Here is a 14,748-nt window from a genome sequence, read left to right as displayed (position 1 = left end):
AACTACAATGTCGCCATCTGGCAACCACAGGGGTGAGCAGTGATTGCCAGTGATTTTGATGTGTGGTTGTTAGAGTGCTGGTCCTATCGAGCGCACCAGTGTTTGTGTACTTCCGCATCATTGACCAGAACCCTTGTTATCGACAACCCGGCAGCCTGTTGCAATGTAGTGTGTGTGTAAGTTAGGGTGTTGTGTCAACGCTAAAGCACATGTTGTACTTGTATCTTGTTACTCTTAACCCATTGAAACCGGGAACGCATCTCTGTGTAACCACTTGCACTCGAACCATTATTTTATACGTTGGCTATTCAAAAATAGCAGATATACAAGCTCATAGCGCAGCACCAAGTGCCGCGCTATGAGCTTCTAGATCTGCTATTTTTGAAAAAAAACATTTGTATTTCAAATCCTTGTTTCTGGGGGGGTCCCTGGAACAAAATATTTTGAGATGGGAGTCCGTGGCCAAATACATGTCATTTCGGGGGTCCTTGACATGAAAAGGTTTGAGAACCACTCATATAGGTTTTTCAAAAAACTGTTTTGTGACGCGCTATGAGCTTGTAGATATGCTATTTTTGAATAGCCAAGGTATACAACTATAGCTAAAATCTAAAATGACACAGATGCGTTCCCGGATTGAGTGGGTTAAGCTGAAAGTTGTATCTTCATCTAACTTAGCCCCTTTGATAATGCTACGTACAGTATTTACTTGGACCATCATTAATGGCTCTAGAATCAAAACGGTGTCGCTTGCCATGACCTGATCGTCTGTGGGCTAATGGTGCGCATTAAAACCACTTAAACCCTATACTTTGTTGACTGCGGTTAGTACTTGATCCCCTTATTTTGCGTTGCAAACTTGTACTACCCTTGTGAGCTTGTAGATCTGCTATTTTTGCTTAATGTTTGCCTGTTTTCGCCCATTATGGCATGCCAAGAATTGGGACGTTAGTGTTGATGTGGTTAAAATAAACCTTGTGCCCTCAAGTGAAGCAACTGGCCACAGCGCTCCTCCTCAAAACATTTTGACATCAAGTTGTAGCTTATTGACAACTTTTCTGCAATCCTAGCAATGACATTAACAAGAGGGGTTATAATCACAGCTATTATTAGATTTTTCTGTAAATTGCCTGTATTGTTGTAGATGTGTTATACAATAATCTGTTTCATATCAATGTATTAGCCTAGTGTTCATACAGTAGGCTACAAGAGCTTAGGAATGTCCCCTTAATAGCCTTTCAATTGATAATGAGTAACATACTTTGAGACTGATAATCATGAAAATGCTTTGAAACTAGTGCCGTTAATATGAAAAACAAACTGTTTGTTCAGTGGGGCCAGTGTATCATATCACCACTTGTCACCACTCACTGCATTGTGACGAATTGAGAGCTTGTAGATCAGCTATTTTTGGCGCGCGACACCTGTGTACGCTGGCTAGAGCATAAATTGGGTATAACCGTTCTGCCATGTCAACAGTTGATTGATAGGAATGACTTAACACTTAGTAGAGGGTGGATGTAAAGTTTACGTTATATCTTATCTCTACATTGGAACTCACTCTGGTGTAACCGGTTTATACGGTTGAGTTGTAGCATGATCTCTAGTTCCCTTCCCTAAGGAGGGAATAACAACATGGAATCAAAAAAATTAGGACAGACTAATAATGCAATGCAAAAAGTCAAACCATATCCTTTGAAATGTTGTGATAGCAAGCATACTAGCCTATATACGTAACCTACCTGGAACAATTTAAGAGCTCATTGTTTTCACAGATGTTTTGTTACCAGAGTATGGGTGCTGCAATTATTAAAAATAATAAAGACCAAAGGCTTTAAAAAAAAAAAAAAATCATAGGGCTAGGCCTAAATATCATGATATGTTTGACCAAATACTTCAATATCGATATTTTCACGGTAATGTAAGTTTTTGTTTACATTTGTATGAACGTCAAGGTTTTTTTGGGACAATTGTAGACCATTTTACCAAGTATAGATAAATGATTAAAACCAGCAAAAGCCATCACTTAAGCCATATCACAATATTGCGATATGCAAAATCCCAGACGATATCTATATCGGTCACGATATTGATTTCAATATCAATATCCATATTTTCCAGCCCTAATATATCGTCCGTAATCCCATTCAAGCATACCCAAAGACTTATATATATATATGAGTGCACGTTAGCTCTCGCTGTAACCTTCCCATCATTACAGGTCCAGTCATGCTGACCAATACCTCCACTTCTCTGTGGTTGTGACTCTGCCACTCTGTCACAACTCCTAAGTTCTTTGGGTTTCACCAAAGCCTATGATGTCACCGGGATGTGACCTTTCTGAATTAGTCATTTAACCCGTTAAGACCTGAGGCCGATTCTACAAAATGTCTTCTAGATCCTAACGGTTTTCTGGAAAGACTTGTGTTGCTATATCAGTGGTGCTCAAAACCTTTTCATGTCAAGGACCCCCAAAATGATATGTATTTGGCCGCGGACCCACATCTCAAAACATTTTGTTCCGGGGACCCCCAGAAGCAAAGATTTGAGTAAAAAACATTCGCTTTAAAAGTATATATATTCAAGGATTTGCAAAAAAAAATCACGATTTAAAAGAAATGGCAGATCTACAAGTTCATAGCGCGACACGAAGTGACACGCTATGAGCTTGTAGATCTTTTATTTTTTGATAAGCCAAAGTATAAAATAATGGTTAATTGGTTAAAATATAGCTAAAAATCTAAAATGACACAGATGCTTTCCCGGTCTTATTGGGTTAAAGCCAAGGGGAAAATGACTCCATATCAGAATGTCAAAACCGTGTTAATGGAAATGCCCCCTGGCTGAAATAAAATGGTTACGCAATAAATTAGATGAGCCAGAAAGGTGAAGGGGGGGGGGGGAAAGAGTGACATGTCTTAATCCTTAAAAGGATTAAGGATTAATCTGTAATTGGAGCGTTTTGCCCCATGTATGGCCTTTGTTTACAAAGAGGTCAGGCGGATTAAATACATTCGGAACTATTAGAAATAAATGACAGTGTGCGATGGGTAAATATGAATCTTACATCAGTTCAGTTTCGATATCGATTGTCTATAGATCGATATTGCTTCTATAATATGCCCTAGACTAGAATAATTGTAATATGATAAAATTGTTTAAAGGATCTACACCATGAATTTAAAAAAATATATATATATTCAAATTCATGGTGTAGTCCCTTTTAAAATGGCTACAAAGCACTTTACATCAGGGGTGTCAAACTAGTTTCGGTGTGAGGGCCGCATTGTGCGAAAGGTGACTCGATGAGGGCTGCAACCTTTACATGAACAACAGCGGCTAGACAGCGAAATAGATCAATGAGCAAAAATAATAGCCAAAATAAGCTGTGATGATGAGTAGCTATATGATGGGTTGAATAAATATTCCCATAAAAGCTTAATTTCACATCAAACACTGCAAGAAACCTTCGTGAACGTGCTCAAGTTGTATATGGACAAAAGCAAGTCCCACTTTCATAGTGTCCTCTTTATGTGAACCGTGTGACCTTGTTGTCCCTGTCAACATGTACCAGCATGCATTCAATTGTATTTATTTATATACTCATTTCACGAGTTCTGACGATCACTCATTTGATTTGCTAGGGGCGGGGGGGGGCTTTAATATCTCTGCTTTTAATATCCCTCTTCTGGTGATGGCCGGTGGGGATATGACTGAATTCAATACATGCATTTCCTTTTGGGAAATGTAGACTGTCTGATATGTTTTGATATTCATGTTTGATAGCATAGAATATTATAATTATTTTTTTTATTCAAAAATAGCAGATCTGCAAGCCCACTAGCGATCAAGCTGCAACGTGTTCTCCTGAGCTTGTAGATCCACTATTTTCGGCTATTCCTCCTACCAAAAAGTATATAGGGCTTAAGTGGTTAACCACTGACTTAAACCCTCTATACTTAGTCAAGTACTTTATTTCTTTCTTCCACTGGACACCAAATTACTTCGCCAAAAGTAGCCGATCTATAAGCTCACAACGCGGCGTAAGCGAGCGATCCCTATTCCCCCCCCAGAATAGGGATGCTGGGATTCAAGTGGTTGAAGTTTTTAATAAATTGAACCTTGACGTGTTAATATGTACATGCACCTTGCAGGGCCAATCCTTAAGTTCAGCCAGCCAGGGTCTCTCTGTAATGATCAAGTTTTAGATGATGAACAGAAATGATTTATCGTCTTATTAATTAAATAAGAGCTGTGTGGGTTTATGTTTCATCACGTTCCATCAGGTAGAGGAAATAACTAAGCAGGAGTTCAGAGTGAAGCAGGAAGGACAAACAAAAAATACAGAGAGGAGAAAGTCAAGAAAATATAACACGAGAGAGAGAGAAAGAGATGCAGAGAGATACGGCGACCAGGCGTCCCGGTTTTGCTGGCATTGTCCCGGTTTCAAGCATGGTGTCCCGAGGCCCAACGAATAAAACACAAAAATGTCCCGGTTTTCAACATTCATTAATACTAAGTAAGCATGTCCCGGTTTTTACCAAGATGAAAATAATGCTTGTTTTGAGATGTTTATCATGTTCCGTTCCATTGCAAAGTGCAGTCACTACAGTGTGCTAAGCACTACAATAGTTGTCTCCCATCCTGCTGAAAATACCAACGTGAAAACTTAAAAAAAGTTAGAAAAGGAAATAGTGAAAATGGCCGATCTACAAGGCGTCGCGATGCACCGCGTTGTGATCTACTATTTTCGCTTAAGCGGTAAGAGTCGCGGTTTGGGTGTCTAGAGAGAAAATATCTAGAGAGAGAGAGAGAAAGAGACGGAGAGAGAGAGAGAGAGAGAGATATTGCGTGTGTGTGAGAGAGAGAAAGAGAGATCATAAGAGTGATGATATGGAGGGGGATGAGATGAGTATAAATGAGGTCAGACACCGCTTCGGGGAACTGTTGGCTAGTGTGTCAGTGAGAACAGACCACAGTCGCATGGAGGAGAGACACACAAGTACTAAGTACATTTACTCAAGTACAATTCTGATGTACTTTTACTTTACAGTATTTCAAATGTTTTACTTTTACTCAGTCAAAATAATGTACTTTTTTACTCCACTACTATTATACTATTATAAGAGATTTCGATTATTATTACAAAACATTAACAATTAACCACTTCAGACCTATTTAAACTTTGACTATTTGAAAACAGCCGATCTATCTAGGGCATTCACGAATAGTGATTTTTAGCATTCGAATTATTCGACCTATAAGTATTCGAATATTCGATTAATCGATTTGATTATTATTTTATTTTTTTATAGAATAATCGACTTTGATTACAGTGGTCGAATAGTGGTTTTGATAGTCGAATATTCGATTATTCTGTTAATGCCCTACGATCTACAAGCTCACAACGCGTCGCATCGCGGCGCGTTGTGAGCTTGTAGATCTGCTATTTTCAAAAGATTTTGTATACATTTTATACATATGATACCTTCTGAAACGGGACATTCTGTATAATGAGTACTTATAAGTATATTTTGATCCCATTACTTTTGAACTTTTACTCAAGTAGATTTTCATTACCGGACTTGTACTTGTTTCTATATTGCAGTATTGATACTTTTACTTAAGTAAAACAATTTAGTACTTTTTCCACCACTGCTCAAGTACATTTTATTTTTTAAATCTTTTTTTGGGGCTTTTATGCCTTTTTATTGATAGGATAGTAGGTTGACAGGAAATGGGGAGAGAGATGGGGAGTGACATGCAGCCGTTGGGATCGGGACTCGAACTCGCGACACGCTGTCAGGCTACTTTGGAGCCCACAGTAGGTGCCTGGACCGCTACACCAGCGGTCCAGGCACCCGCAAGTACAATTTTGAGGTGCTTTCACTTTACTTGAGTACTTATTTTCCCGATACTTAATACTTCTACTCCACTACACCTCAAAGGCAAATATTGTGCCTTTGACGGCACTACAATAATTTGAGAACTTTAGATTCTAGTTACAGCTTTAGATTATTATTAAACAAAACATACATTAACCAGTTAAGGACCATTTTATGCTTCGGCGATTTGAAAATAGCCAATCTACATGACAAATTTTGAAAAATGTGAGCAGTTATATTTTGATGCCAATACTTTAGTACTTTTACTCAAGTACAATTTTGAATACAGGTATTTCTACTTTTACAAAAAGAAAAAATCGGAGTACTTCCACCACTGACAGAGGGAGAGAGAGAGAGAGGGACTGTGAGAGAGAGAGAAGGAAATGGAGAGAGAGAGAGGGAGCAAAAGGAGCGACGGCTTAGCAGAACAGTGATATATGGATGACAAACCAGAAGGATATGGAGAATGGAGATAGTGAAAGAGAGAAAGAAAGGCTTAGTACGTACGACTAACACCTTATTTGCTAAATCTGAGCCAACTCTCTCTCTCTCTCTCTCTCTCTCTCTCTCTCTCTCTCTCTCTCTCTCTCTCTCTCTGTCTCTTTTAGTCTGTCTCTCTACTCCCTCGCTTTCTCCCTCTCTCTTTCTCTCTCTCTCTTTCTCTCTCTCTCTCTCTAAACAGAGGAGAGCAGTAGAGTAGAGCTGAGTCTCCTGAACTGAGGAATGTCTGGTATGGATACTAGCACATGGGGGAAGGGAGGTGTGTGTGTGTGTGTGTGTGTGTGTGTGTGTGTGTGTGTGTGTGTGTGTGTGTGTGTGTGTGTGTGTGTGTGTGTGTGTGTGTGTGTGTGTGTGTGTGTGTGTGTGTGTGTGTGTGTGTGTGTGTGTGTGTGTGTGTGTGTGTGTTCTGTGTTTGCGTCTGTATTGTGTGTGTTTGTGCGTGTGCATGTCTTGCCTGTGTGTAATGTATGTGAGGTTAGAGGTGAGGGGTTGGAGAGAGAGAGAGAGAGGAGGAGGAGGAGGGGCGGCGGATGGATTGATGCTGTTAAGAACCTGGTTTCTTGAACGGAGGACTCTAAAATGGGTCATGGGATTATTTCTCCAGGGTCCCTTCCTTTCATCACGACAGAGAGTGAGAAATATGTCTGTTCCAGATTAAAACAACAACCACGCCCCTCACCTTCATCCTCCTGGTGGCGTCACCTCACTATGATTTGTCCGCACTGTAGTAGTAGGGATACGACAGTTAATCGAACTAAGCGATTTAATCGATAAAAAAAAAGATCATCGATCATTTTGAGCATGTCATATTATTGGCGAAAAGTTTCATAAATAGTGAAACTAGCTGATCTACAATCTTAGCTATTTTCACTGTTTTTACAAGACACCGTCGAGTGACAAAGTATAAAATAACGCTGAAGTGGTTAAAATAATAATAGAATATTAAGACATTTTAATATAACCTCTCGATTATTCGAAAACGTTATCAATATAATAATCACTAGGCAGAGATAATTAAGATAGAAAACTAAGATAGTTGCAGCCCTACACTGTAGCTCAATAGCCCCATGATCCCATTTTACCATCTAAACACCTGACCTGAATTATCCACATGCCATACTCTCATCTCTCACTTAACCCTTTGAATCCCGGAACGCATACTGTGTCATTTTAGATTTCTTTGGCTATTCAAAAATAGCAGATATACAAGCTCATAGCGTGCCGCGCTGTGAGCACTGTGAGCTTGTATATCTGCTATTTTTGACTAGCCAGCGTATAAAATATTGATAAAGGACCTTTGGCTTTGAGAACCATTGGCTTAAAGCATTTGGTCTTTCCCTCAGCATGTCTGAGTCTACTCTTTCAGAAATACCATAGTGCAGGGGTCTTCAACTGGGGGTCCGGGACCCTAGTTTTGCCAGAAATAGCAGATCTGCTATTTTCGCCAAAGAGGTTTGGTTTAAAGGGAAAAAAAAGAGCACACTAAGTACAGAGTGAAAGGTCACGTTTACTAAGTATTGACAGTTTAAGTGATTAAATGTCGGAAAATCCACATTAACACCAATCCAACATACACTGATGACAGTGCTGTCAAACAAGTCTATGAAAAAAGTTTAATCTTTTATACTATATACAGTTGGGGGTCCCTGCTTCATCTATCTCTAGGATAAGGGGTCCTTGGGCTGAAAAACGTTGAAGACCCCTGCCATAGTGAATCGACACATAGCTATTATCCACTTGCTGTGAATTAGCAGCTACACGTTAGCATTTAACCAACTGTGTGCTGCTGACCCTGTGCATTGTACAGTAACACTGAATGAGGCAGTGGTCTTCTAGCTTTGTTGATACTATACACATTATACACATAATGTACTCTGCAGGTGTGTGTGTGTGTGTGTGTGTGTGTGTGTGTGTGTGTGTGTGTGTGTGTGTGTGTGTGTGTGTGTGTGTGTGTGTGTGTGTGTGTGTGTGTGTGTGTGTGTGTGTGTGTGTGTGTGTGTGTGTGTGTGTGTGTGCGTGGTGGAGTGATGGGAACAGGAGAAACGGTGGCTTACAGAGGGATAGTATGTGCGCTAGTAGAAAAATACTGCTCAGCAGGGGGCCTCTACATCAGGGATTGATGGGAGTTTTCCGTGACACACACACACACACACACAGAGAGAGCGCACATACTTACATATACCCTACACTTGCATACATAAGTCTCTCGCTCCCCCACACACGCTCGAGCACAAATGGCCCTGTCCAGGTTAGTACTAAATCTGCACAACTGACTCCCTCTCTCTCTCTCATTCCTCCTTTCAATTCAATTCAATTCAATTCAATTCAATTCAATTCAATTCAATTCAGCTTTATTGGCATGGGAAAACATACGTTTACATTGCCAAAGCAAGTGTCAACTTATAACAAATTTAACAATGAATCGTAAGTTAGAGCTAAGAAATGTACGCACAAGTAACGGGAATAAAGACATTTGTAAACAGAGCAACTTGTATGTCACTTTGCAACTTGGGAGAAACTAGCTTACAAAACCTGCCCTCCTCTCTATATCCACCCCCCACCTCCCTTTCTCTGTTTATGTCAGTTCCCTCTGTCTCTTCTGCCTCTCCTTCCCTTCCCCCCTTCAGTCTTTCTCTCTCTCTCTTTGTAAACAGGACACTCTGTCCGTGTCACCATTCTTCATGTCCTTCTGCTCCCCTGAATTCACGTGGAGAGCTTTATTGGTGTGGAGACATCAGTGTTAACATTGTAATTAAGTGGAAACCCCAAAAGTACTCTTTGCCAATACACAGGGTGACCATATTTTCAAAAACCCAAACCTGGACCCCTTAATCACTTAACCCATTAAGACCTGAGGCCGATTCTACAAATGCCTTCTAAATCAGTAGTTCTCACACTTTTTTTCAAAAGATGTTTTTAAAAAAAATCAAAAATAGCAGCTGTACAAGCTGTGAGCTTGTCTGCTATTTTTGAATAGTCAACGCAAAAATCTAAAATTACACAGTTGCTTTCCCGGTTTTAATGGGTTGAAATAGATTTATTTGTAAATAGCCAAAATACAGAGATCTGCTATTCTTTGCTACTTTTGACAATTTCTTTGACATTTTTGTTTTGAATTAGTTAATCTATCACTTAGCATAAGTAGTGACTGCACCTTTCAACAGAACAGAACATGGTAAACGTCTAATTATGTAAGCAGCAAGTGATATTATTTTAACTGTGGTGAAAACTGAGACAATGTTTGTGTTTAATAGATATTTGTCGGGATTCGGGGCACCCAGCTTGAAACCGGGACAGTCCCCCGGCCATGTCTGGTCACTGTACCAATACACATTTAAGAAACACACAAGCAAAAAGCACCTTCATAACTTAAGTTGTAAATAAAGATATCAGCTCTGACTGTCTTATTTGCAAAGAAGCTTCCTACAGTAGATAATTCTGGTATTGTTTGGGGGAAATAATGGCTGCTTGGGACTGTCTCATTACAGTAGGAAGCACAGGAGTTGCTAGTTGCTGTAGGTACTGTGATTTGGTCAACGATTGGAGGGGACATCGAGTGGTTCCTTGACTGTCCCATAAGGCAGTGGTTTTCAACTCTTTTCATATCAAGGTCCATTATTTATTTTTCGCATTTGAGCCACGTACCACCATTTGGTGAGATTTAGACTCTCAGACCCAAAACGTAGAATATTTTCTTGTCGTTGGATGAGATTTTGTCCACAATTCCATGCTGTTTTGATGTTGGTACCATAGGAGAGATAATAACAGGCAAACGTTGATCAAAATAACAATTATTCTACATTCTCTAAATGTTTAGACTTCTTGTAAATTAAGTAATGTAGATGTTTAACAATAATTTAACTCTTGAGAGTGTAAAATGAAACATCATTTTACACTCTCAAGAGTTAAAGATCTAATAAGGGTCCAACAACTCTCCATCATTTAGCTCGGGACCAGCTGGAACCCCCTCAAGAACCACTGGTGGTCCCCGGACCACTGGTTGAGAACCACTGCCATAAGACGACCCTTATAACTGGTTATTTTAATGGTCTGTCTGTCTGTGTGTCTAATTACAAACGGAGGCTAGCTCCCTCAGGAAGGATCCTCTTCACGTGGACGTTTGGCACCTCCTTCCTGTATAGTAACGTCTCCTCTCCTCCTCTCTCTTCCTCTCTCCTCCCAGCCATCGAGACAGGAAGCAGCAGCTCGGGGGAGGACCTGTTGGTGCCCGGCCCCCCCTCTCCCCCGCCCCCTCCTCGCATCTACAAGCCCTGCTTCGTCTGCCAGGACAAGTCGTCCGGGTATCACTACGGAGTCAGCGCCTGTGAGGGCTGCAAGGTAAGATAAAATAAGATAAGACAACAAGACCAGACCTTTTTTTGATCCCGCAAGGGGAAAATCAGTCGCCAAGGGCAGTCCAGCAGTTAAGATACAGTTTCAGGGCAAGAAAATGTGCTTTACTGCAAGCAGTACATCACACAACGAAGAAGCACCATCAATAATGGACTAAATATACAACTGTATATCGTCGCTGTCGGGCAGAAACCTCTTATCTCTCATATACTTTTTCATTTTTTTCGTAAATTAATGCCCTACATACTACAGCGTCACACAAAAGCATAAAAAATAGCAGATCTGCAAGCTTGTTAAAGCTGTTGTTACTTCAGAGCTAATTAGACTATTTAACGAGCTGAGCAACCAACCTGTGTGCCTCATTATAGATCTTCATGGCTACCGGCACAAAATACAGTCCATGGTACAGTATTTCCCAGTGGAATAGATGAATCTATCATTTCACCCTCCTGCTCAGTTAACCCCACAATCTCCATGTGGAGGGGGGGGGGGTAGGAGCTCAAATACAAGTCGTCACTGTCGGGTGGAAGCCTTGTATGTCCATAACTGTTACTTTTCAGGAAATGGTCAAAAAGAACCTGTGTTTCAATGGATCCAGTCAGTGGAGTTATTATTTAGTCACAAGCTTTTGTTGTTTCATTGGTTCAACATTTATAAAAACCCACAGACAGACTTAACCACTTCCAATTTCAGAAAAAAAACAACATATATCTAAAATAGTAAAGAATTGCCGATCTACAAGCTCGCAACGTGACGCGATGCGACATGTTGTGAGGTTGTAGAGCGGCTATTTTTGCTACTTTTGTGTGACACTGTAGTAAGGCGAAGGTAGGGCATTCATTTGCGAAAACATGTTGAAAAATGGAAATATAAGGTTCCTGCCCGACAGCAACTGTGTGTGTGTGTGTGTGTGTGTGTGCGTGTGCGCACGCACACATTTGTCTGTGAATACAAACGCATGTTTACAGTTTACAGTTTAGGCGCTTTTAATCCAGAGCAATTTACAGTATACATCAAATGCATGAAAATAGTAATCTAATAATAAAATACTACATAAGTAAACCAATAATCTAATAATAACTAATACATACGTAAACAAAGAACCTATCGTCAGCCTACATTGAAACTATACACACTATAGGATGCCAGGCCAACAATGACCTGGCATCTGTCTACATAACATGCTATGTAAGCTACATTTTAGCCTTTGCATAATCCTGCAAGGTCGTCAAGGCTAGGGCAAGGGCTACGGGCTGAGGTGGAGTCTGAAGAGGTGGGTCTTCAGCTTACGGCAGAAGATCGGGAGTGAGTCTGCAGTTCTAATTGCAATGGGGAGTTCATTCCATAGTTCTGGAGCATGTTCACGTGCAAGTCTGCAAGATCGCACGTAAAACACATGCAAATATGTACTGTATGTACTAGTACACTGTACGTACTGTATATGAACCCTCACAAAAAGTGCACACGTGCACGTCAACACTAGCACACACGCATGAACACATTTACACATTGACCCACATACACACGCAGATACACTTCATGCAACAATGACACTCTTGATTTTGAAACAGATATGTGTGCAATTTCGCTGGCAGACATGAAACAAGCTCACGCAAGCACACACACACACACACACACACACACACACACACACACACACACACACACACACACACACACACACACACACACACACACACACACACACACACACACACACACACACACACACACACAAACATACAGTATATTCTGGATAAGCTGGCCCGAGGCCAGCAGATGCAGGTCATTGCTAGAAGACCTGGATTTACTGGCTAAAAATAGAGTGACACACACACACACACACATACGGACTGTGTGTACGTGTGTGTGTGTGTGTGTGTGTGTGTGTGTGTGTGTAAAAGTAATAGCAGCTACGGAAAGAAAATGGAGAGAACGTAGAGACAGAGGGAGCCATGGAGAGATTCTAGGAGAGAGAGAGACAGAGAAAGGAGACATAAAGTTGTGGCTGTGGTGTGATTGATTCTGAGGGACATTTTTAAATGTCAAGTCAAGGTCGCAGCACCAAGAAATATTTTTAGTAAATTAACGCCCTACTTGATCATACTACAGCGTCACACAAAAGCATCAAAACCTTTTCACCTGACACGGTTTCACCTTTCACGGTTGAACAGAAGTTGGACGTTTTTCAAGTCAAGCGATTTGCATCGAAGCAAACATGATAATCAGTGTGTGTGTGTGTGTGTGTGAGGAAAATATCACTTCAAGCTAAATTGACATGATTATCTTTATTGTGTGTGAATTGCTGAATAACCACATTCCACCTGGCATCCCTATTTTGGGCATGTCATAGTAGGTGAAACTTTTCAAACATTGTTTTGTTTTGTTTTGTTTTACTTTTTTTTATATTTTTGAAAAGTTTAGAAAATAGCAAAAATATTCCAACAAGCTCACAAGATCTTTTTTCCCCCATTTTTTCCTCGCTATTCATCATATGACAAAGTGTATATAGGTGCTTATGTGGTTAAGAGAGCCACAGAAAGAATGAAAGAATGGAGGATGGAGGGAAGATAGAGCATTGGATCTCAAACATTCTCATTTCAAGGACCCCAGAATTTATATACGTATATATATATATATATTTGGTTTTGGACCCCATCTGAAAAGATTTGGTGCCAGAGTCGCCATAAGAGAAGATGTGTGATCCAATCCAGAACAGTCAGATGGGTGGGCCTGCGAACAAACACTTTCGAGATTTCCAAAGTGGGCCTTTGCGTCCGTAAAAAGGTTGGGGAACGAACCACCGAAATAGAGCGAACAGTAGAGAGAAACATTCCATGAGAAACAGACGAGCGATGGAGTGACCAGCAGGTCACAACCTTTACACTTCCCCTAGGCTTTGTAAGCCTCTTTGCAGTTCACATAATCCTGCACACACACTGCTCTCACGCATTTGCATTTACACGCATGAATGCGCACACATACACACAGGCACACACACACACACACACACACACATCAATGCACACAAATTTAGACACATGATCACTCGCGCACACGCGCTGATGTCAACGCGGGGACAACTGACATGCGTGCGTAAACAAACCGCGTGTGCGTCTGAGTATGTTCATGTTTTTGTGTGTGAATATGTCGATTGTGTATGTGTACTGCATTGTGTGTCAGTGGACATTTGTCAATGTGTGTGTAAGAGCGTATAGGACTAGTTTTCTATACACAAAGGTCATGGCTCTCTCAATGTCGGCCTGGTATTTGTAATTAGTCTGTATATTGAGTTGTGTCGTCCCTTTTATAAAATAGGTAGCTCTAATCACACCATGTTATCGGTTGGGTTGGTAGGGCTGGGTAATTAACCGGAAATATATCGAAACCGACATTCTGAACCAGTAACCGACTTAATCTCTCTCATGTAGGTTAATCGAATTATCGTTTAAACACTTGTGTGTAGGGTTAGTTTTTTGGGGGGGGGATAATATTTTACTCCTTACATATCAATGAATTTACATCATTTTTTGTTGTCGTTGAAAATAGCTGATTTACAAGATCACAACGTGCAGCATTGTGACACATTGTGAGGTTGTAGATCTGCTATTTTCCACTTTTTTTTAATATAATCATTTAATCGTGGCAAAGGTTTGAAATTATCATGATAATGATTTGAAGTCAGCCGTAGTTGTTTTAGAGTAGTGGTATAATATGAGTAGTGGTAAAAAATGACACACGGAAGAAGGCATATTATTGCCAAATCAGGTCAGTGGTTTATTAATGCAAAACTCTTTAGAGATTAGTGTGCAAGGCTGCAAGCTTCATTATTTATTTTGATTTAATCTGTTTGTACGTTTTTTTATGGGTGTATGCACTCTTCAGGTGAGTCAATTAGCGGTGGTATAGCTATCTAATGCCTTTGCACAGTTTTATATCCATCCGTGGCTAAGAAAAGAACACGTAGAATGGTGACATGCACTGGCTTTGTTTTGCTAATGTTATCTGT

The 14,748-nt window shown here is 40.4% G+C and overlaps 1 protein-coding gene across 1 annotated transcript in view; it reads left to right on the top strand.

Moving 5' to 3' along the window:
- The window catches only part of LOC308099212 (retinoic acid receptor alpha-A-like), a 40,869-nt gene that overhangs the window by 11,083 nt on the left and 15,038 nt on the right, over window positions 1-14,748 (top strand). The window contains exon 2 of the mRNA XM_080447859.1: window positions 10,570-10,724. Within this exon, the coding sequence (XP_080303985.1) occupies window positions 10,570-10,724 (155 nt within the window). The remainder of the gene's footprint in view (window positions 1-10,569; window positions 10,725-14,748) is intronic.

This window comes from Gymnoscopelus braueri (genome assembly GCF_963280865.1).
Source record: "Gymnoscopelus braueri genome assembly, chromosome: 13".
Classification (NCBI taxonomy): domain Eukaryota; kingdom Metazoa; phylum Chordata; class Actinopteri; order Myctophiformes; family Myctophidae; genus Gymnoscopelus; species Gymnoscopelus braueri.
This window is presented reverse-complemented; position numbering and strand designations above follow the sequence as displayed.